Below are 25,128 nucleotides of genomic sequence, written 5' to 3' on the forward strand. Positions count from 1 at the left end.
ACTGTTCCTAAAATTTCCTAAAATTATGTAAATGGTATGATGGAGAAAAGGAATTTTATTTTCAACACGTAGTTTGTGGAAATATGCCAGACCCCCTTGGTTCTGTTTGCTTTTAGTTTTATGAGACACCGAGATGTCTACAAAAGAGCCCTGACTTCAGAGTCACCATCTCTGTATGTATAATGGTACATACAGTCCTGTTTATTTATCATTTCTCTGAAATTATGATTCTTTATATTTAAATGCAGATAATACCTACCTCAAGGTATTATAATAGAAAGAATGTATATAAAGTATGTAGTACAGTGATAGGAAGTAATAGGTATCTAATAGTCAATTTTATTAATATAATAATAATGTTTATAAAATGCAGTAATATCTAATCATAAGGGACTCGTGTGTTATGCAGTGAATTAAGTATGAGCCCTCTAAGTCAAGGTGAGCCAGAGCAGGATAAAAAAATATATACTTTATGCTTTAATGTACAGGGAAGGAATAGGGAAACAGGCATAAGGAATGGGAATAAAAGGAATGAGAATGAAAGGAAGGGAGGAGTTATCCTGGGGTAAGGAGAGACCTCTATTTGCCAAAATAATAGTGTGCAATGAACTGAAGAATATGACTGACACAATCTGTACTAGATAAGGAAGGATAAATATTTATTTTTGTGACCTTGGGATAATGAAGGGCTTTCTAACTATGATAAGAAAGAAAGAAAAACAAAGAACAAAACAGACAAACTTTACTCTTGAGGACACAAAAAGAAAAGAAATTAATACAAAACTAAAAAATTCAAATCTGAAAACTATTAAAAGACAAACACCAATTTGAGATAATAATTGCAATTTTTATAAGAAGGATTTGTATATAAACATATTATCATCAATTAGTAAGAAAAAGTGACTTCACCTCCCCCAGCTCCACCCCCACCACTAGAAAAAAGAGCATAGGACCTGGTGAGGATATTTACGAAGAATACAAGTATATTTATAATAACCACGTACACAGTTTTCCCATCTCACCAGATATTAAAGAAATGCAAAGGCAAACAGCAATGGCAGAAAGATTTGTTGGGGAAATGGACACTTACACGCTATTTGTGGTTATACTAATAAGAGTCAAGTTTCTGAAGGGATATTGGAAATGATGCACAGAAAGCCTTTATAAAAGTGCTTTTTCTTTTAGAATTTTCCTCCAGATATATTTGAAAAAATGCTGAAAGGAATCTATCAAAATCAACACAATACACAAATATGTACAAACTGACATTCAGACACACATATATACCGATCCATCTACATCTATACACAAATATATATGGAAATGAAAAATACCTGATAACCATTGAAAACTTGTAAATAGATGATACTGGGTATATATGATGAAATAAGAAAGATGTAAAATTGTGATGAAGCTACATTATTATAGGTATTGAGATGCTTTATATTAAGATGTTGAAAAAATAAAGAACAGAAAAGTATATATGTTCTCTCATTTCTGGAATATAATTTGTAGAAATAATCACATATGTAGTATTCAAGGATAACCACTGAAATAGCACTTTTAAATCTTTTGTGCATAAAATAATATTTTATAAATGCACAAGTACTATGTATGAAAGTAATGAGACAGAAAAGAAGCCATTGTAGTGTTTACAGTTTATGTTTAATTTTACACACCTATGTTGTCCAAATAGTCTCATGGGAAAAAACACACCTATAATTTTACTAACTAGAGAAAACCATGATTAAAAATTCATTTCATTTTCCCAATCTCTAAGAAGTTACACTAATAGAAAGTATATACACTTTTACGAATAATTAATAGAGCATATGTTTTAAACCCTGGTGTAAGATTTCTGTCTTCAGCCTTTTGATGGAGGCTACTGATTCTCTATCAAACTGGTGAAATATTATTTTACTTCCAAATAATAAAGGGCACTACGTCCTGATCACCTCCAAAGTATTGAAGTTCAGATACAAACCAATAAGCAAATGGGATCTATGTCAGTGATAGAACCACAGTTTAGTGACCAGATTTTTTAGTCTGGTTCTTATTGGTGGGGTAGAACTTGACCACTTCAGTTCGATTAGAAAGGCATTACTGAAAAAAATGATTGAAGGCAAAATACAAGTTAGAAGACAGACAAGCACGTCAGATACCACTAGCTCCACAACCTGACCTGCTCATCGGGATCAGTAGGAGCCAGTACCCACTGACCCTTGGTCAAAGCATCAGTGGAAGGCAGGGCTTCTCAACCATTGTTCTGTTGCCACTTTGGCTCAGCTGATTCCTTGTGGAGGGAGTGCCTTGTGCACTGTCGGATGTTTAGCAGTATCTCTGGCCTCTACCCTGTTGAGGTACCACCCCCACTCCAATTGTGACAACCAAAAACGTCCCAAGAGATTTCCAAATGGCACTGAAGCAGGGCTTAGCGGGGAGGGGAAAGTGCCAGCCATTCTTTCTTGGGAAAGTTAGTGTTTTTCAATTCTATCTTTCCTAATTATTTTTTTAAATTTTATTTTAATTTCTTTATTGATTAAGGTATCACATATTTGTCCTTGTCCCCCCATTCCCATCCCACACCCCTCCCCACACGTGCCCCCACCTCCCTGTTGTCCTTAACCACTGGTTAGGCTCATATGCTTGCACACAAGTCCTTTGGTTGATCTCCCCCTTTACCCCCACCCTCCCCTACCCTCCCGCTGAGGCCCGACAGTCTGATCCATGCCTCCTTGTTTCTGGGTCTGTTCTTGTTCATCAGTCTATGTTGTTCATTATTTCCCCTAGATGAGTGAGATCATTTGCTATTAGAAATACACTTATAAGAACCGAAAATGAGACAAGCAATAATGGTTATGGTGACAGGCAAATGAATCAGTGTGTAGTGAGTTTCTTTCTGGGCCAACAGTTCTTTTGAGACCCAATTTCAATGTCCACCAGTTCCTTATGTGTACATGTCAGCACTGACATTTCAGTTCTGGATGGTGGACAAATGGTGGTAATGCAGGTCCGACTCTGTCTGGTTTGTTCCTAATTATTTTTATGTTAAAATAGCTACTTTTTAGAATAAAATAATAGTGCTAGTGGTTGATAAGAGGTTGCTTTATAAAGTCCAACCCCCACCTTTTAATTTGTTTGCTTGTTTTGAATATGTGTATATCTGTCGGTGTGTGTGTGTGTGTGTGTGTGTGTGTGTGTGTGTGTGTGTGTGTTTCTATGTCTGGTCTTGGTAAAACAGAATAATCTGCAACGTTAAGTTTTTTCCTATTTCTTTATTTTCCGTTTCATAGGTCTGTGCAAACCCATGCTTCAGTACCCTTGAAAAAACATTCTATCTCATCCTTTACTTTGAAAATGTTTCTAATTACTGTAGATTTTGTTTGTTTCTGAGCTATTTGTATTGAGGCTGCTGCAGTAGAAATGGTACTATATCTTTCTGAAAGGTTCTTCCAAACACCCAGGAATGTTGCCTTTGAAAGCTTAATTCAGTGAGACCTTAATTTTATTTTCTGCTGGTGCTTATCCATAGGCACCGCTTCATCTGTATCCTGTCTCAGTGCTAAGGTGGGCTCGTGTGTCAGATGCTGCCTCTTGAGCAGAGTGTCTCATTTCTAGCTTCTGAGTTGAATTTTACTTAGAAAAGCCTTCTCTGCTGCTAAGTGCCTTTCTAATCCAGATGTTTGCCTCTCCAAATTCACATTCAGAAGACAAGAAGAATTACGCTTGTTTATTTAATTCCGTTGTGTGTTCTGACCATATGGATTCAGATTATCCACACTTAGTGTATCGTTTGTGCTGCTGATGTGGGGTAGGTGTTACCATTAACGCTGTGTTTTCACTATTGCAGCAGCAAAGGAGGTTTACCAGTTTTGAATCCCGGCAGCAGTTGTACCAGATTTTAGTTTAAATATCAATGTACAATATTTTTGGAACCACACTAAAAAAAGTAATTGGTTTACCTGCATTGCACATACAGGGACGAGTTCTTTGAGATTTAACAATGTGATACACAAAGAAGTAGATATATCAAGCCTTTGATATTTGTTTAGAGAATTATGATCAGGATAGGCAGGGTAATGGTAAGCATAAATATATAAAAATAAACTAGTGATTTTAATCACTTAAACTTAGATTCTTTGGGGACTGTTTGAATTGTCAAAATAACATACCAACATTGTGAATCTCTGGGAACACTCTCCCATATTCTCTTTCCTTTGTTGTTTTTTTTTCTTTTCTTGATCATAACATTTTTAAAAATTAAGCAAGAAAATGCAAACAATAATGTTATGCTATAAACAAGAAAACAAATTATTTAAAATACTGCACTATTATTACACAGACAAGCTGTAATCTATTCCAAATGCACTGGAATTGTACTCTGAGAATTGCTATCATCTAAGGGGTTGAATGACAACTGAATAAATTATACCAACAGACATCAATTCTCAGTTTCTTACATGGAAAATTCATGCTGAGGCTAAAATGATGCCCAATAAAGGCCGCGTGTTAACTAGAGAGTCACCTCAGTGCTTCCTCTATCATGTCACGTGTCCTCTTCCTGTCCACCTGCCCCTTCCTAACTTATTTCCCCCCCATGAGTTATTTCTCACTAACACAGTCATTTTGTTAATAATACTGAACAAAATTAGAACCTTAAAGTTTTGAAACGAATATCTTACTTTGACTTGTTTGACAAATCTTTCTAAGCTCTTTTTTTTTGGGGGGGGGAGTGTCCCTTTGAAATATTATAAGACACAATCTTCAAAAGATGAACTGTTTGAAGTGATTCTTTTGTAAGTTCTTCTGTTCTTGATTTTCCACATGTTGCCTCACTTTGTAAATTCTCATGAACAGCACCAGGAAGGCGTTATCACTTCTGCTGGAAGAATACTTGATGATTCTGCTCTTGTCAGCAGAGTCCAGAAATTGGCTTATGGAGACCAATTCCTAACTAGTATCCCAGTGTTCTGTTCCATAAGACCTCACGTTTGGCTGGATTGTTACACATTATCTTTAATATGTAAATGCACAAAAAATACACTAAGTAGATGTATATATAACATGCATAAAATTGAAGTGTGTCTTTGAAATTTGCATTTTATAAATTGTCACAAACATTTTATTTTTAATTATTGGATCTCATCTATTGGAAAACAGTTTATAATTTACTTGGAGATTTATTAAATTGATCTTAAGAAAATAAGTATATGTGGTGTGCGTATAAATAAAACGTATTCATCAGGATAAGTTTTTTCCTTAAAATAATATTTTTTCTTAATTCCAAAATTCTATTAAGAGAATTATTTTATATATAGTATTATAAACAACATTGAGAAAACTTTTTATTCAGGAAATATGTACTTAATAAATATGCCTGCATTTTATAGTAATCTAGAATTCTAGAAATCATATTCAGTTTCTGGTAAATTTTTTAAGGCATTGCAGACTGCAAGAGGATCTAAAACAAATGCCACCCTAATAGAAGATGTACTTTTGTGGGAATAGTCTACTACTGCAGAGTGTTTTATGTAACATTTGGATGATACACATTTTTGGAGTCTGTCAGACTACATTTTGAAAGTGCATTTAGTCTCTTCTGAAGACTCACCACCATTTCTAATATTAAATGTATAAGTGGGTGCTCAGGGAGCTGGAATAAAAAAATCCTTTCTCTGTGACTTAGTCATCTGTGATTATATTTGGGACACAATAATGTCCAGTGAGATGCTTGGGTGGTCAGTAGTAGGTACTGAAATGATTTCCACAATAAAGAGGGTGAGAAATAACTAGGAAGGAATAATGAGCCAGATTTTAGATGCCTCTTTATCAAGACCATAATACTCTGCATCTGACTGCATTTTATCTTTAACATTTTGTTTAACTATCATATCCTATATAATAAAAGCCTAATATGCTAAGTGTCTGGTCATTGGTTCAACCAATCAAAGCATAATATGCTAATGATATACTAAGGCCACTCAACTGCTCGCTATGACGTGCACTGACCACCAGGGGGCAGACGCTCCGACCAGTAGGTTAGCTTGCTGCTGGGGTCCGACCGATCAGGACTGAGCGAGATGGGCCGGAAACACCCTGGAGCCCTCCCGCAGTTCCTCCCGGGCTGGCCAACCTCCCGTATCCCTCCCTGGCCCTGATCATGTACTGGGGGTTCCCTCAGCCTGGCCTGCGCCCTCTCGCAATCCAGGACCCCTCTGGGGATGTCGTAGAGCCGGTTTCGGCCCAATGGCAGAACGACCAGTTGCTATGATGTGCACTGACCACCAGGGCGCAGATGCTCAATGCAGGAGCTGCCCCCGTGGTCAGTGCACTCGCATAGGGGGAGCACCACTCAGCCAGAAGCTGAGCTCATGGCTGGCGAGAGCTGTGGCAGTGGTGGGAGCCTCTCCCATCTCCACAGCAGCACAAAGGATGTCCGATTGTCAGCTTAGGCCTGCTCCCCACAGAGAGCGGGCCTAAGCCTTCAGTTGGACATCCCTTGAGGGCTCCCACACTGTAAGAGGGTGCAGGCCAGGCTGAACCACCCCCCCGAGTGCACAGGGCCTCTAGTATATACACTGAATGGCCAGATTATTATGATCTCTGAACGCATAATAATCTGGCCACTCAGTGTATATCCTATATAATAAAAGGCTAATATGCAAATTGTTCCCTCGACCAGGAGTTTGACCAGCAGGCAGGCCAGCCAATCGCCCATGTCCCCTCCCCCTGGCCAGGCTGGCCGGACCCCACCCATGCACAAATTCATGCACCGGGCCTCTAATATCTATATATACACACACTGAGTGGCCAGATTATTATGCGTTCAGAGATCATAATAATATGGCCACTCAGTGTATATATTTATAATTCATTCTCATGTTAGTTGCCCATAGTTAGTTAAAAATTATTTTATTTGTCCACGCAACAAGATGATAGGTAGGAAAGTAAGTAGAGGCCTTCTGGTCCTCAAGTGAAACCAAGCTTATGGCAGCAGTGCTAATTAGGAAAACATACTCAAAGGGGAGGAAATAAATCTAGGGAAATGTAGCATAGGATGCTTTGTCTAGTTGCCTTATTCTTATGGAGTTCCTCTTAGCAAGAACAATCTGGACATCTTATTTTATTGTGGTATAAAAACCCATTTAAATATCCTTAAATCAAAAGTTGCTTGTCATTATTCTAGTTTTAAGATGTGGCAAAGGCTTAAGTAAGGATGTTATGACTCCGGCCAGGTGGCTCAGTTGGTTGGAGTGTCATCCTGTGCACCAAAAGGTTGCAGATTCAATCCCCAGTCAGGGCACATAACTAGTTGAGGGTTCGACCACCCCAGTCAATGTTTCTCACATTGATGTTTCTCTCTCCTCTCTCTCTCTCTAAAGATCAGTGAATATATCCTTGGGTGGAAATTAAAAAAAAAAATTAAAAAAAAGAATGTTATCCCAAAGCAGCTAGACTTTTTAAAAAAGTATATTTTATTGATTTTTTACAGAGAAGAAGGGAGAAGGATAGAGAGTCAGAAATATTGATGAGTGAGAAACACCAATCAGCTGCCTCCTGCACACCTCCCACTGGGGATGTGCCCGCAACCAAGGTACATGCCCTTGACCGTAATCAAACCTGTGACCCTTCAGTCCGCAGGCCGATGCTCTATCCACTGAGCCAAACCGGTTAGTGCAAAGCAGCTAGACTTTATAGCTTCTCAGTTTATAAGTGAACATTCATATTCACTTTGGTGGTTATCTATAATCTTAGGATAATGATTTCCTTATTTTTGCCCTCACTCTTTTTTACTTCCTCACTAAAACGATTTCTAACAAGGAGAAAATTGTATTTTAATCATTTCAGACTTTCTTTTAAGAAGATGACTCTATCTTTAGGAAAATAAGTTGCACAGTGATGGAAGATGAGGCTCTGATGGTTGAATGCATATCAGACAATACTTAGACAGTTTGCTTAAAACATACACAGTATAATGTAGGAAAACACCTATGAGGGAAAGGGGCAAAGTAAAAGGTGGGACTAAAAGAAAGGTGACCGCTAAGCAATAAATCATTGTGTGATTCCTCAAGTAAGTTTGATAATTAGGCTGTATATTTTTGATTTTGAAATATTTTTAGAATTATAGAAAAGTTGCAATTTTAGCACAGAGTTCCCATAAACCCTTCACTCAGTTTCTCCTAATGTTGACATCTTGAAAAACTAAGGTCTATTTGTTAAGTCTGAGAAATGTCTTTTTATACCCTCTGCCCATTTTTTTATTAGATTATTTTTTTTTTGTTTTTAGTTCTATAAATTTCTTATATTTTTTGGATACTGACCCCTTATTGGATATATCATTTACAAATATATCCTTTTTATTCAGTGGGTTGCCTTTTTGTTTTGTTGAAGGCTTCCTTCACTGTGCAGAAGCTTTTTAGTTTGATGCAGTCCCATTTGTTTATTTTGGTTTTATTTCCCTCTCTCAAAGGAGCATATCCAAGGTTATTACACAGACTGATGTCAGACAGTTTACTTGCTATCTTTCCTTCTAAGAGTTTTATGTTTTCAGGCCTTAACATTTAAGTCTTTAAACCATTTGAGTTTGTTTTTGTATATAGGTTGTTTTTTGTATGTTATCTGTCCAGTTTTCCCAGAACTACTTGTTGAAAAGACTATGTTCGTTGCAGCATTATTTACAATAGCCAAGATATGGAAGCAACCTAGGTGCCCATCAATAGATGAATAGAGAAGAAATGGTATATAAATACTAGTACAATGGAATATTGCACAGCAAGAAAAAAATAAAAAGAAACCTTGCCATTGGCAACAGTTGATCTAGAGGGTATTATACAATACCTTCAAGAATTAGTAAAATTTTCCAGGTATAGAAAGACAACTGCCATAAGGTTTCACTTATATGTGGAATTTAAAACCAAACCAAACCAAACAAAAACAGTCTCATAGAAACAGAGACCAAAGGAATATTTACCAGAGGGAATGGGTGGGGGAATGAGTAAAAAGGAAAAGGGGTCTACAGTCAATAGTATTGTGATAAGTTTGCACGGTGACAGATGATTATTAGAATTAGTGGGGTGATCACATTGTAAGGTCTAAAAATTTTGAATCACTATGTTGTACATCTGAAACTAATATAAGGTTGTATTCCAACTATAATTAAATGTAAAAAATTAAGTAATTAAAAAAAACTAAGAAATGAATATTGGTATTATACTACTACCTACTAACTAAACTAAATGTCAGTGTTTGCACTAATATTCTTTACTGTTTTAGGGTGAAAGCCAGGATTCAGCACTGTATTTAGTTGTGACATCTTTCTAGTCTACTGTAGACTGCGACAGTTACCTTCTCTTGTCTTTCATGACCTTGATACTTTTGAAGCGTATAGAAAAGGTGTTTTCTAGAATGTCCCTTGAAAGCAGGAATGGTGCCATAATACTCCGGTATCAGTAGAACATTATTCAATGCTGGGTGATGATGTTGAGGTGACAGCTGCCAGTATTATGACCAAACATAATTGCACTATGCTGTAATACAATAATAGAATGGAGGTGTCCTGACATGAGCAGGTAAGCTTACTCAAGAAATTGAAAGGCCCCCAATTACCTGAGCTTTCTGTCTCCTTTTTGATAGAATTTCTTTTTCTTCCTTGGGATCTGACTAGCACACCTCCTGTCTACTTCAGTTTGCTATAAACTGGGACATGGAATTCAGGTAACCAAACTTACTTAAATTGTGAGAAAAGTAAAAGTTACTAGGCTCTGAGTCAAATCCTAAAGGCACTCTTGTGAATAAAAATGAATCAGCTTCTAGAGCTTGTTGAGATTCTTACAGCCTTTATAATATTTATTTATTGAATTTTCCTTTTTGTGTAGCTACTTTAAAAAACATGAGGATTTCTATCTTTGTAGCCTTGGCTGGACCAAAAGACAAAAGTATTTAAGTAGCCTGGAGTGATGATCTAAAGAAAATATGATGGAATTAAATTTAAATTAGTCTAAAACTTTGCAACATTTAAATTAAAAATGTACATATATCTATTTTGATTAAAATATGTATATAAGCTTGTTAAATATGTTCTCTTTTGAGATAGTCTATTTTGAAAGACAATTTATAATAACCCACTTGTTTTTCGTGAGATAGAAACCAGAGGAAATATTTTAAAGGATTGGTGTTAACCATACAGCTAAAACATATATTACAAGAAATATATGACCATGCTAGGTACACATCTTCAAAAGTATTGGGATACTTATATCAGGTTTTTTAAAAAAATCTTTATTTTTGAAAGTATTACATGTGTCCTCCTTTCCGCCCCCCCCATTGACCTCTTGTAGCCTGCCCCTGCCCCTGCCACAGGCCTTCACCACCCTATTGTCTGTGTCCATGGTTTATGCTTACAAGTTCTTTGGTTGAACTCTTCCTACCCACCCACCCTCCCCTGCTTCCCTCTGAGATTGTACAATCTTTTCCATGCTTCTATGTCTCTGGATCTATTTTGTGTATCAGTTTATTTTCATTAGATTTCACATATGAGTAAGATCATGTCATACTTGTCTTTCTCTGACTGGCTATTTCACCTAACATAATACTCTGCAGGTCCCTCCATGCTTTTGCAAAGGGTAAGAGATCCTTCTTTTTTACAGCTGCTTAGTATTCAATTGTGTAAATGTACCACTTTTTTTTTTTTTTATCCACTCATTTACTGATGGGCACTTGGACTGTTTCCAGATCTTAGCTATTGTAAATAACACTGCTATAAACATCAGGGTACATATATTTTTTTCTGATTGGTATTTCAAGCTTCTTAGGATATATTCCTAGAAGTTGGGTCACGGGGTCAAATGGCAGTTCCATTTTTAACTTTTTGAGGACACTCCACACTGTTTTCTGAAATCGCAGTTTAGTATTCTTAAAATATCAATGCACAAGCCTTTTTCATGAATTTGTTCTTGAAATTTTAAGCAAGTTGAATTTCTGCCAGCAGCACTTCAGATTTTCTAAACTCTAGCAAAATGTCCTACTATTTATATTTTTGACATATTAAACACATTATTTCCCAAATGCCTCTAGGCTTATTAAAAACACACATAAAAGCTACTATTAAATTCAGTTAACACACAAGGGTAAGAACAAGAATTTTCCTTTTAGATATATTCATTCAATATGCATACACCATGCATTTGATTTTAAATGTTGAGTTTTAGCTACCCACCTATATGAATAATATTAATTGGTTAGGAATTTCCTAACATGTATAAGTTTAAAAAATTGTAATGGTGGCTTACTTAGTAATAAAATTCTATTTCTGTGTGTTTCATCCATGTTTATGGATAGGGAAAGTATAACTTATATGATTGCTTAATTAAATTTCCATGAAAAAGTTACAGCTAAGTAAAGCACAAGAATTTTGTGGGGAGAGAGAACTATAGTAACACACGGATTTGAATACTAAATCTGCCACTAACCACCAGGACAATATTTTTCAATTCATTTCTCTTCCTGGTACTCAGTTTCCTTATGTGAAAAATAAGCAATTTGGATTCCAGAGCTTCTGATAATTAAATGATTATGAGGACCTTATATTTTTATGTTGGTTTATTGCTTGTGAAATGTATTTACATAAAATATTTTACTTGGTCTCTGCCTGAGCTCTGTGAAATAGCTAGGTGAATATTGTTTATTAATTTTATTGGGTGACATTCGTTAATAAAATTATATATAGGTTTCAAGTGTACAATTCTATGCTGCATCATCTGTGTATGGCATTGTGCGCCTATCACCCAAAGTCTAATCTTCTGTTAACCATATACTCAACCTCTTGTACCATTCACTAAATTCAAAAATCATCTGATTTTACTCATCCTATATAATAAAAGCCTAATATGGTAAGTGTCCAACTGCTCATTTGACCATTCAACCAGTCGCTATGACACACACTGACCACCAGGGGGCAGATGCTCCGACTGGTAGATTAGCTTGCTGCTGGGGTCTGGCCAATTTGGACTGTATGAGATAGGCTGGAAATGCTCTGGAGCCCTCCTGCGGTCCCTCCCTGGCCCCAATTGTGCACTGGTGGGGTCCCCTGGCCTGGCCTGCACCCTCTCGCAATCCTGGACCCCTCGGGGGATGTCAGAGAGCCAGTTTAAGCCTGATACTCACAGGCCAGGCCGAGGGACCACACCAGTGCACAAATCTGTGCACCGGGCCTCTAGTGTGATATATAAAACTTGGTGAATATATTTTTTTAATATATTTTATTGATTTTTTACAGAGAGGGATAGAGAGTTAGAAACATCGATGAGAGAGAAACATCGATCAGCTGCCTCTTGCACACCCCCCACTGGGGATGTGCCCGCAACCAAGGTACATGCCCTTGACAGGAATCGAACCTGGGACCGTTGAGTCCGCAGGCCGACGCTCTATCCACTGAGCCAAACCGGTTTCGGCAAGCTTGGTGAATATTTTTAACTGTCCTTTCTCACATTATTGTGAAAAGTCTCGGCTGAAGAATTTATGTACGTTAATCAAAAGTATCATTTACTAAGGATATAACATATTCTAGTTATCATTATTTAGAGACATAACTCTGTCAGAAAACTTCTAAAAAGTTTATCATCTTTTAACATGTGATTAATTTGGAGTTCAGCATGGTTAAGTTACTTGCTGTACAGATAGTAGCTGGCATAGTTGGTGCTTGAATGGAGGTCTGTATGACAACAATTTTTGCATGTTATCCATTATACCACTTTTTTATTTATATCTTTTTTAGGAGGTAATGAAAAGTATTGAAAGTTTTTAAGTAAAAAATAATGTAATAGCAATATTTTAAGTAGTAGCAATGAGCATAATGAAATAAAAAAGTAGATAAAGCAAAGATGAGAAGTTCATTTGTGCAATTAATACAGTCTTACAAAAATAATGTGGATTCAAGTTTGAAAGTAGACAGAAAAAATTATAGGAGAAATTAATTTCTACCTTGTAGAGGTTAGATCTTGGAAATGTATAAAGATAGGTGATAACGAAAATGCAAATAAATCCTATAAAATGTTGATCCCACGAGCCTGTTATTCTTCATTTCTTGATTATTTTGTTAACAGCTATAAACAAACATTTATTATTATATGTTTCTATTTTCAGGGAATTTATATTCTAGGGGAAGGAGACCAATAAAACCACAATTAAAAATAGATATATGGTAGATAGTTACCACTATTCTGAAAAAAAAAAAAAGTTTACTTTCAAAGATCTTCCTTCAAGTAAATGAGATAAGATGTTTATGTTCACAAATAATTAGACTCTGACAGAGAACAATATGAACATCTTGAGGAAAGAACTGATAACATGTTCTGAATTTTTTGCAGACCTCCAGAGGAGATAGGTGATGTAATCTATGAACTTGGCTTGGACATATGATTAAGTTTGGATGAACAGATATGGGAAAGGGAAGTAGTTGAACAAAATAATTATTGTGCAGTATCTCAAAATATTTACCTGCCACAGCAAATAGCTTAGTTTAGCTTGAGAGAGTACCTGAAAGGAAAGTGAAATGACCTTGAAAAGCTGATGGGGCAAAAATCATGATGGTCCCTGTGATCTAAATACATCTACTCCTAGATGTATACTCAAGAAAAATGCATCTGCCCTGGCTGGGTTGGCTCAGTGGATAGAGCATCGGCCTGCAGACTGAAGGGTCCTGGGTTCAATTCTGGTCAAGGGCATGCCCCGGTTGTGGGCTTGATCCCCAGTAGGGGCCGTGCGGAAGGCAGCCGATCAATGATTCTCTCCCATCACTGATGTTTCTCTCTCCCTTCCTCTCTGAAATAAATAATAAATATATTTTTAAAAAAGAAAAATGCACCCATTTGTGTACCAAAAGTACAAGAGTATTCAGTATTCAATACTCAGTATTCATAATAGCCAACAATGGGATGCTTCCAAAAAGTTCATTAATAGAAAAACAGATTTAAAATAGTGTAAGTTTGCATAGTGGAACACTACATGTATAGAACAATGAAAATAAGCAGTCTATAACTCCATGCAACAGTATAGATAAATTTTGAATATATAAATGTTGAACATAAAAAGCCAGACTAAAGCACATATACTATTATTCTATTTTTCTAAGGTTCAAAAACAGAAAAAAAATCTACGGTTATGGAAATCACGATAATGCTTGTTCTTGGGAAATAGTGACCAGAATAGGACTCAGGAAGTTTCTGAGATACTGGTCATCTTTTTGTTTCTTGATTTGCTAGATACATGGATTTGCTCAAGTTTGTAAAAATAGTTCAAACTTCACATTTATGACTTGGGCATTTGTCTATATGAATTTTCCACTTTAATTGAACATGTTTTATGATGGTATTTAAGGAGTTAGTATTCTTTATTTAGTAAGAAGATAAGGAAGTTGTGTGTTTGTTTTTTTTGCTGAAGAATTGCACAACTCTACAAAGTCAGAAAGATTGAATCAAGTGGTAGTAAAGAGGATTGAAATGAAAGAGAAAATTAAAACTCCTACATACATAGCAGTAATGGGAATACAAAGAAAAATATGGAGATGGTATACGTTTTAGAGATAAAATGGACAAACTTTAGCTTAACAGAATTACCTAGGTAAAAGAGGAAATAATTTTTTTTAAAATGAGATTTGAAGAGTAGGTGGGAGGCAGTATTTCTGAGAAACATAAAAACCAAGAGGATAAAGGATTTGGCAAGCGTTGGTGAACTACAGCCATCAGGTCAAATGTGGCTGCCACTGTTTTTATGCAGTCTGGGAGCTAAGGGTGGTTTTTATATTTTTAAATGGATGAAAAAATTAGAATAGATGTAATCATAATAATTGACATGTGAAAACTAATAACATTTGAGTCTCAGTGTCCATGTAATGTTTTGTTGGAACTCAACCACACTCATTTGTTTGCAGAATGTCTACATCTACTTTTGTAATACAACAGCAACCTACCTAAGTAATTCAATAGAGCGGTATGGTATGGCCTCCACAGTGCAAACTATTTACATCTCGCCCTTTACCGAAAAATTCTGCTAGCCCTGTTTTAGAGCTAAAAATTGTAAATGACATATATACTTGAAAATGCTCAGTGATTAATGGGAGAATACAAATTTTGTTTTTAAAAAATAAAAGAGGATAATAGCAGAAGAAAATTCTAAGGATCAATGCATAGAGTGAAGAACTGAATCTGTTAGTGTAACAGTTGGAATTTACTAGCACTTAAGAATTTAAAAAGTGTACTCATATACATTCCTTCATTTGATCACTACAACAGCCTGTTAGGTGAATAGCATTGTTTCTAGTTTACAGATGAGGAAACTTAGCTTCTAAAAGATAATGTGGCTATTCTCTAGAAAGCAATTATGTCCCCAAGTAGAAGGTGCTAAATACCATGTAGGAGAATGTGCATATTTTGGTATACGTAGACTGTGAAAAATTTGCTCATGTTTCTTGCATAGTGATAGATCAAAAACTCTAGACCAAAGTTTCTGGGTTTGCATCCTGCTCTGCCATTTACCAATACTATAATCTTTTTTTATTATTATTAAGGTTTAGTTGACAAATAATCTATATTAATTTTAGTTTTAAAGTTTAGTGATTTGACAAGGTATGGATACCTAACAAAATGATCACTAACAATATGTCTAGTAACCATCTGTCACCATACAAACTTATTATGATATTATTGACTATATTCCCTATGTTATACATTACATCCTCATGGTTTATTTATTTTAAAACTGGAATTTTGTAACTCTTAATCCCCTATACCTTTTTTCCCCCAATACCCCTGCCAACCAATAGTTTGTTCTCTGTACCTATGAGTATGTTTTTGTTTTGTTTTAATTATAGTTTTTAATATTCCACATATAGATGAAATAATATATTTGTCTTTCTCTGACTTACTTAACTTAACATAATATCCTCTAGGCCCATCCAAGTTATTGCAAATGGCAAGATTTCATTCTTCTTATGGCTAAGTAATATTCCAGTGATTCGAGTGTGTGTGTGTGTGTGTGTGTGTGTGCGCGCGCGCGTGCGCGCGCACGTGCACCAATGATCCATTGATCTATCGATGAACAGGTACGTTATTTTTATATCTCAGCTGTTGTAAATAATTCTACAAGTGAACACAGGGATGCATATATCCTTATGAATTAGTATTTTTGATTTCAGAGGTAGAATTGCGGGATCATATGGTAGTTCTGTTTTTAATTATTTGAGAAACCTCCATACTCTTTTCCATAGTAGCTGCACCAATTTACAATTTCACCAATAGTGCCCAAGGGTTCCCTTTTCTCCACATCTTCGCTAACATTTGATATTTGTTGTCTTTTTATAATAGCCATTCTGGCAGGTTTGAAGTGATGTCTCAGTATGGATTTGATTTGCATTTCCATAATGATTAGCAGTGTTGAGCATCTATTCATGAGTCTCTTGGTTATCTGTGTATATTTTCTTCAGAAAAATGTCTATTCAGACCATTTGCCCAATTTTAAATTGGATTGTTTGTGTATATTTTTAATACTGCATTGTGTAATTCCTGTATATATTTGAACTCCTTATTGGATATATCATTTGCAAATATTGTCTCCCATTTAGTACGTTGCCCTTTTCTCCCCCCCCCCCTTTCTTTTGTTGATGGTTTTTCACTGTGCTAAAGCTTTTAGTTTGATGAAATCCCTTTAGTTTATTTTTCCTTTTGTTACCCTTGTCTGCAGAGCTATATCCATGACAATATTGTTAAGACTGATGTTAAATAATTACTGCCTGTTTTCTTCTTGGAGTTTTATGGTTTCATGTCTTACATTTAAGTCTTCAATCCATTTTGAGTTTATTTATGTATATAATGTAAGAAAGTGGTTTTATTTATTTATTTTTGCATGTATCTGCCAATGTTCCTAACACTGTTTATTGAAGAGACTGTCTTTTATTCATTGTATATTCTTGACTCCTTTGTCATAGATTAATTGACCATATAAGCCTGGGTTTTGTTTCTGGCCTCTCTATTCTCTTCCATTGATCCATATGTCTGTTTTTTTGTTATTTTATTTCTGTGTTTGTTTTTGTTTTAGCCAGTACCACACAGCATTACTATAGTTCTGTAGTATAGTTTGAAGTCTGTGAGTTTAGTAACTTCAGCTTTGTTCTTCTTAAGATTGCTTTGACTGTTTGAGTTCATATAAGTTTAGGATATTGGTTCTGGTTCTATGAAAAATTCAATTGGTATTTTAATAGGGATTGCATTGAATCTGAATATTGCTTTGGGTAATATGGACATTTTAACAATATTAATTCTTCTGATCCATGAGCACAGTGTATACTAACACTATACTCTTGAAAAGATAACTTAACCTTTGGAGACTCAGTTTCATAATCTATAAATTTAGGATAATAATATCCTTACCTCACAGAGTTGCTATGAAGATTAAAGTTTAAATAGTTGTAAATTGCATAGAGGAGTGGTTGGAATATATATAAACATTATCTGTTTTCATTGTCTTTGGCAAAAAACACCAAAAGTCAATTGACATACAATATAATCTCATTTAAATGGCAGTAATTCAAAAAGCCTTAAGTTTAGTCAGAGTTCTACTTATAGATTTGAGCAGGAACTGAGACATATAGCCAGGCAGTCATAACATTGGATAGTCTACTTGCCTGATTGATTTAAACCTTTGTACATCAGTTTCTTTGCTTATGCCGCATAAAATAACCCAATAAGGAACTTTCACCCTCAATTCCTAAATTATAAACATTCTCTTAAGTGCTATTTTGAAATTTTCATAATTATTGAAATTGATAGCATACAACAAATCATTCATAGAAGCACTAAAAATTTCAGTAAAGGTGTCAGTCATTAACTTAATGCTTTATTGATGTCGTTCCTTCTGTGAGAAAGAGTCAGAATTTACTAGAACTTGTAATTTTGTAAACTATTGCCCAACTTTTGGCCCTCATCTCCTCATCTTGTCAAAAGTAAACATCTGCCAGTTGTAATTCCCCATGTAAATTGAGATGTTATTAAGGAAACCTAGTGCAATTGATGACATTCCTGTTCATGACAAGGTCAGTGCCAATGTTACCCAATAATCGAAACTGTTCCCTCCTGGCTGGTGGGTGGCAGCTGCCACTATTATTATTTTTGTGTCTAGGGAAACTCAGAGAAGATGGGTAAGTGACTTCTTCAAGGTCACATTGGAAATCAGTAGCATTCCAAGGAATAGAACTAGAAATACACTTAATCAGATCACTTCTTGAATAGTTTTAACTTTATTATGAGGATAGTGAATAATTGTTCATGATATACCAGTGTGCACTTCAAAATTATTTATTAGATCCAGGGTCATGGATTTATTATCTCTGAGGTAAAGACTACAAAAAAAGAGGCCCCAATTGAATCTACCTATACCTATTATTATTTCAAAATTTAAAAACAGTCTTATGAAAATGGAGATAATGATAGTGACCTGTGGTGAAGATGGAGAAAATTCATTTCTATCGTCAAGCTAGTTTAATGTATTGAGAGCTTATAATTTACTTAATGTGCTTACATGCTATTGATTTCAAACATACATGAGTTGTTCATTTGCATACCCTGCAATATGCTAGTAGCAGGAAAAGTTGCTCTTCATGTAACGTATCTCCTAGGCCCCATTTCCCAAGGAAGGAAAATATGAACTATGTTTTGATCCTAAGGCAGAGTCTTCTGTATAAGTTCATCAATTAAAATCCTAGACTCATAGTTTAATTTAATTCTTCAAATAAAATAAAAATGAAACAAGAAAATTTTAAGTGCTACATAGGTAAATATATTTTGATAATTTTCATACTGGATTGGAAATAGCTATCATTTATTGAGCATTCAAGCAGTATACTAAGGAATTTAAAAGCAACTTTTAATCAGAAAGCCTTGTAGTTTATTTTCTTTAATAGGTTAAAATTTAAGCATGGATAATTAATCCTGAGATTGTATAGATACCCTTTATAAATAACTATAGTAACTTTATAGTTATTTTAGACCCTGAGTTAGATTTATAATGAATAGATAATAAATGTCAGATATTTTATATTAGGTTTTTAATTGTATTTTTGGTTGGATTTTTCATTTACCATTCTTGTAAATTCTTCATTCATATATTGAAGCATTTTTTTTTGGCCTGCCCTGTGCAGTATTGAGTCAATAAAGTGTTCAGTATTCTAAACCTGGTATCCAGAATATTTCAAAGCCCTTTTGAAATGATCTCTTCTTATTTCCCCATATGTAGGTGTCCCATAGACTAGCATCTGGAAATAAATAGGCATAGTAGACATCACATATTCTATGTGAATAATCAATAAATAAATTCCATTTACCTCTCATACCTATGGACTCATTCTACTATTACAATATTTATGGATTATTTTTGAAAATTTATTTGCATAGATTGCCACATGGAATTTTATGGTACTGATATTATCAAATTACTTTTCCTTCAACTTTTTATTAACTTAACAAAAAGTTATAGGTCCCAGGCGCTAAGGCTGTACGTATGGTAGTTTAGGGATGCAGATGGTTTTCTAACTATCCCACATTTTAAATTGCAAGTGGATGACACAAGTTGCATACTGTTCAAAATACAGCATATCCAAATAATTGATTCTATGCCAACACATTAAGTTTACTGTGCATGGGAGAATAGCACCTCAAAATTCAGAATGTTAATTAGGGAGGGCTGTATTAATAAACCCTGTTGATAACATTTTACTATTCTTCCAAAATAATTTGTATGTACATATAAACCTGAATGGGTTTATGTGCACAAAATATACATACATTCTTATGGTTATATATATATATATATATATATGGATGCTTTTTAATATACATATGATTTATAAATGTATATTGTTTACTGTTTACCAATATATAGTCAGTATTTATGTAAGAATCTGACTATATACACATACATAGACATAATCTCATTTCAAGATAAACTTTGTTATATTTCTACTTTTTGAAGGATGAAGAGAGAGAGATCAGAGAAACATCGATGTGAGAGAAAACATCAATTGGTTGCCTCCCCTATGCACCCCAACCAGAGATTGAACCTGCAACCTGGGTATGTGCCCTGAATGGGAATTGAACAGGCATCCTTTTGGTGTATGGGATGATGCATCAACCAACTGAGCCCCCTGGCCAGGGCTATATGGTTTTCAACTATGCAATGCATTACATAAGTTGGTGTTAATTTAAATTTTTAATGTTAGATATTTGAGAAGTTTGACATTATATTTGACATATAAGAAGCAATTAGGAGCAATCAGGCAGACAGGCAGGTGAGAGGTTGGGAGCCAGCAGTCCTGGATTGTGAGAGGGCTGTTCCAGGTTGGAGAGGGTGTAGGCTGGGCTGAGGGACACACCCACCCTCCACTGCCCGTGCATGACCAGGCCTCTAGTTATTAATAAGAGGCTTAACATGGTAAAGTTTGATGAAAGCTTACTATGTTCTATACTATAATGAATATGGAAATAACTGGGTATATTAAGGAGTATATTTTAAAATGTCAGACACAAAATTATACATTATTATTCTCAAATTTAACATTGTAGTTCTAGAGCAAAAATTATAATTCAATATCCTTTTCATATAAAAAATTAAACCTAGAAAGTTTTGATTATATGACTTTTAGCAGCCCTGGCTTGGTATCTCAGTTGCTTAGAATATCGTCCTGACAGGCCAGGGTTGCTGGTTTGATTCCTGGTCAGGACACAAAGAAGAATCAACCAGAGAAATGCATGAATGCATAAATAAGTGGAAAAACAAATTGATGTTTCTCTCTTCTCTCTCTCTCTCTCAAGTCAATAAATTAAAATTTTAAAGAAGAATTTTGAACCAAAAAAGTATGACATGTCTGTTTTTAAATGAACAAATTTAATGAACATTCTTTATTGACCAGTTCTTCCTAAAATCCTTTTGACATAATGAAATAATTACAAATCTAATTATCATATGTTTTAGGCTAAGATGACTCAACTGCCTGAGGCAGAGAAGGAAAAGATTGCTGAGCAAGTTGCTGATTTCAAGAAAGTAAAGAGTAAGCTGGATGCTGAGATTGAAATATGGGATGATACAAGCAATGATATTATTGTTCTGGCCAAGAAGATGTGTATGATCATGATGGAGATGACAGACTTCACCAGGTAATTATGTAGGAAATGATGTGCAATACTTATAACTGTTTGAAATATTTGTCACATTAGTAAAACCTCAAGATTCTTTGAGTGTCAGGTGCTAAAATACAAGTGGTAGGGGAAAATCAAATAATATACAATTAGAAAGTTGTAGGAGTGTCATTCTAGAGATGTTGGTAAACATGGCATTTTCTTATAAACTGTCAATGAATAATTTTAGAATCCACTTTATACTCTCCTACCTTAGGAATCTTCTCTGTGTATCATATGAGCATATTACTTTTGCAAAAAAATTGGTAAATCAAATTATTATCTCTGTCAGAGCTATCTGAATGACTGATTTCCATAGCTACATAATTTAAGTTATATTGAGTTATATATAATCAAAATTAGTGAAACCTTTTGCTACAGAAACAGCAACTAGATATATTTGAATACAATAACAATGATATACATAAGGCATTATAGATTGTGTGTATGAATGTGATAAAAATGGATTTGCAGCAGAATTCAAAGGGCTAAGAAAATTGAAACTACTAGAATATATATATGTATATGGAAATAACTGGGTTCAGACTGGGAAAGAAGGAAAATGAGGTTAGGATGATGGAAGGGTACAGATATGCCACCAGCAGGTGGTGAGGATACAGATTTCAGTAAAGTTTTTCTTGCTCTGCATCTTCCTCCCTCCCAAAGGAATGAATGTTTTTTGGAAACAGATGATGAAATGACTTTGGAAAAGAGACTCAGTGACATCAAGGGTGTCATACGCTGTAACTCGAGTGTTAGAAGAGGATTCACAACCCCACAAAGTGATATCTTATTGGAAAATAGACACATTTCATGTTTTGCAAAGTTAAACAGCCCAACATCATCACAATCTATAGGTGTCACTGCCAAAGGCATCTGCAGAATAGGAATGTTGTAGTTCAAACAGCAGTAAAGGCAGGGTAGCAAAATTGAATTTTGGACCCTGATAATATTTTGTACTTGAACTAAATCCTGATTCAGTTTAATTTAAGTTCATATAAATTGTGATAAATTTTCAATTATTTTAAAATGAATGAAATTTTTTATTTACTTCTTTTTTATTCCCAATTCTTTTCAAGAGTTTTCTCAGTCACTAAAATGTTTTTCTGAGGATTAAATGCAGCTCTTTTATATCAGCACAGGTATTTTACCTGGTTTGTAATGGGCCTTGTGAGAATGGGGTCATAGCTGGCCCTGCAGTATTCATCAACAAGTAGTCAACCGCTGTAGTACACTCTCTGTCCCTCATGTCCCTCATATAGATTTTAAATAGCTATAAATTTAAAAAAAAGAATAAAAAGAATAAATAGTAAATTATCTTTTCCAAAGTGTCACTGAATGCTCGATTTTTTTCTCATTTTATTTTACTGCTATTTCATTATTATTTTATTGATTTTAGAGAGAGGAAGGGAGAAGGAGAGAGAAACATCAATGATGAGAGACAATTATCCATTGGCTGCCTCCTGCATGCACCCTACTGGGGGTTGAGCCCGCAACCCAGGCATGTACCCTGACCGGGAATTAAACCGTGACCTCCTGGCTCATGGGTTGGCTTTCAACCACGGAGCCACACTGGCTGGGCTATTTCATCCTATATGTCAGGGCCAGCCTGACGAGTGAACCGGGCTGAGGTTGGGAGGTGGGAATTGAGAAAAGAAAGCAAGACAGGAAAGCAGGATCAGGAGGGCTGCAAGCCATTGACTGACTACAGCAACTTTATTAACTGCGTAATGTCTTTAATACAAAAATACTGAATGGGAGTTCAGTTAAGAGGAATGTACTCTCTGTTCCTCTTAATCTCTAAGATAAAGCAGGAAGCCAAATTCTCGGTAAATATTTATAGACTTCTGATAAGCTATGAAAGGTCGCTCTCATTTTGCTCATTCTGCTGACAATAGGAAAGTGCCATCAAAACAAGTCAGGGAACACTATGTGGGTAGGGGACTGATTCTTATCAGTCCCTTTGGGTGCAAGGACTCTGTCAGTTTACACCCAGTCTCCAACACCTGTATAATAAAGAGGTAATATGCAAATTGACCATCACTCCAACACACAAGATGGCCACCCCCATGTGGACACAAGATGGCTGCCACAAGATGGCCTGCAGGGGAGGGCAGTTGGGGGGGACCAGGCCTGCATAGGAGGGCAGTTGGGGGGGGACCAGGCATACAGGGGAGGGCAGTTGGGGGCAACCAGGCCAGCAGGGAAGGGCTGTTGGGAGCAACTAGGCCTGCAGGGGAGGGCAGTTGGGGGGGACCAGGCTGGCAAGGGAGGGAAGTTAGGGGTGACTGGGCCAGCAGGGGAGGGCAGTTGGCGGGGACCAGGCCTGCTGAGGAGGACAGTTAGGGGTGACCAGGCCTGCAGGGGAGGGCAGTTAGGGGCAGACAGGCTGTCAGGGGAGCAGTTAGGTGTCGATCAGGTTGGCCAGGGTAGTGGTTAGGGGGTGATCAGGCTGTCAGGCAGAAGCAATTAGGAGCAATCAGGCAGACAGGCAGGTGAGCGGTTGGGAGCCAGCAGTCCTGGATTGTGAGAGGGCTGTTCCAGGTTGGAGAGGGTGCAGGCTGGGCTGAGGGACACACCCACGCCCCACTGCCCGTGCATGAATTTCATGCACCAGGCCTCTAGTTATTAATAGGCTTAACATGGTAAAGTTTGATGAAAGCTTACTATGTTCTATACTATAATGAATTTATGTTTTCTCATTTTATTTTCAGGATGTTTTGATTGATTATTGTATTGTCCATTTTATTGTTAAAGAAAGTGAGATTCATAGAGGTCAGGCAAATTGTTCAAGGAGACACAAATGAAATGACTTCCAACTGAAGTTGTTCCAACCTCAGAATCTGGGTACCTACTCATTGTATTAGAAGTCTTTACCTTAGTGTTAAACAAAGAAGACCCAATATTTTCCCCAAGGGGAAAACAGATACATTAGAAATGACAATAATTATGTAATGCACTGTATACTTACAGCTGTAAGCACATAAGGATTTCAGAAGAGAGGGAGTATCAGTGTGGGGGGAGAGTAAGCAGAGAACAAAAATATGAGCAAGTGAATTTTGTATTAGATTGTAATTGAGATATGGAAATTGGATTGTGGAATGAGATGGTATACATGAGAAAACCCACAAAGGTGGAGGCCAGGAGGTGGGTCTGACTCAGGGGCGGGGAGGGGGGGCATATAAAATTATATAAATACAGGAAGATGTTAAGAGAGGCATGAAGGAAGTGATAGACTATAAAAAAAGACTTAGAAAATGGACAGTTTTTTTTAAGAAATAAGAAGTACAGAACTATTCAACAATTGTGGTCATGATGGTGATATGATGGAAACCAAAGAATTCTAGGAATGAGAGTCTGGAAGAATGACAGGAAGGTTTGGATGACACTGTTGGCAGAGATTCAACCCAGGGGGCTCTAGCCACCACAGTTGGGAGACCCACTTCATTAAATAGACTTTGCAAAGTCTGGCTAATAGAAACTTGATGCATTTCTACGAAGTACTGTATCCGGGGCTGGAAAAATTACTCTGTAAACGTGTAGCCATTTCTGAGCCCGGGGTTATGCCCCTTGGCACACTGACCACGTAGTACGCCACTGAGCCTACGCTGGCGGCCTGGCGCAGGTTTTCTGTGGCTGTTTGTGCACAATTTCAAACAGAGTAAGGCCTCTCTGTCGCTCCCACTGTGTGCATTCATTCTAGGGCAAGAAAAGTCGGAAGTTAGTGTGTTAAACATGATTTTGTCTTGGCGAAGGGCCCTCCATACAGTCACATATACTATGTTACCTTATCACACTGAAACTCAGAGGTTCTTTTCTTCAGTGCCTGGCATTTTCTAGAAACCAGGCTGAAGGATTTAAGACTTGCTGGGGGTCCCCTTGTTTGCCCTCGCCTTTTGCATACCTTCAC

At 36.2% G+C, this 25,128-nt stretch overlaps 1 protein-coding gene across 3 annotated transcripts in view; it reads left to right on the forward strand.

The window, feature by feature from the left end:
- Nucleotides 1-25,128, forward strand: part of CTNNA3 (catenin alpha 3) — a 1,396,025-nt gene that overhangs the window by 1,255,188 nt on the left and 115,709 nt on the right. For all 3 annotated transcript variants that reach the window (XM_079794118.1, XM_079794119.1, XM_079794120.1), the window contains one exon: nucleotides 21,016-21,197. In XM_079794118.1, the coding sequence (XP_079650244.1) occupies nucleotides 21,016-21,197 (182 nt within the window). The remainder of the gene's footprint in view (nucleotides 1-21,015; nucleotides 21,198-25,128) is intronic.

The sequence above is a fragment of the Cnephaeus nilssonii genome (assembly GCF_951640355.1).
Source record: "Cnephaeus nilssonii genome assembly, chromosome: 16".
Classification (NCBI taxonomy): Eukaryota; Metazoa; Chordata; class Mammalia; order Chiroptera; family Vespertilionidae; genus Cnephaeus; species Cnephaeus nilssonii.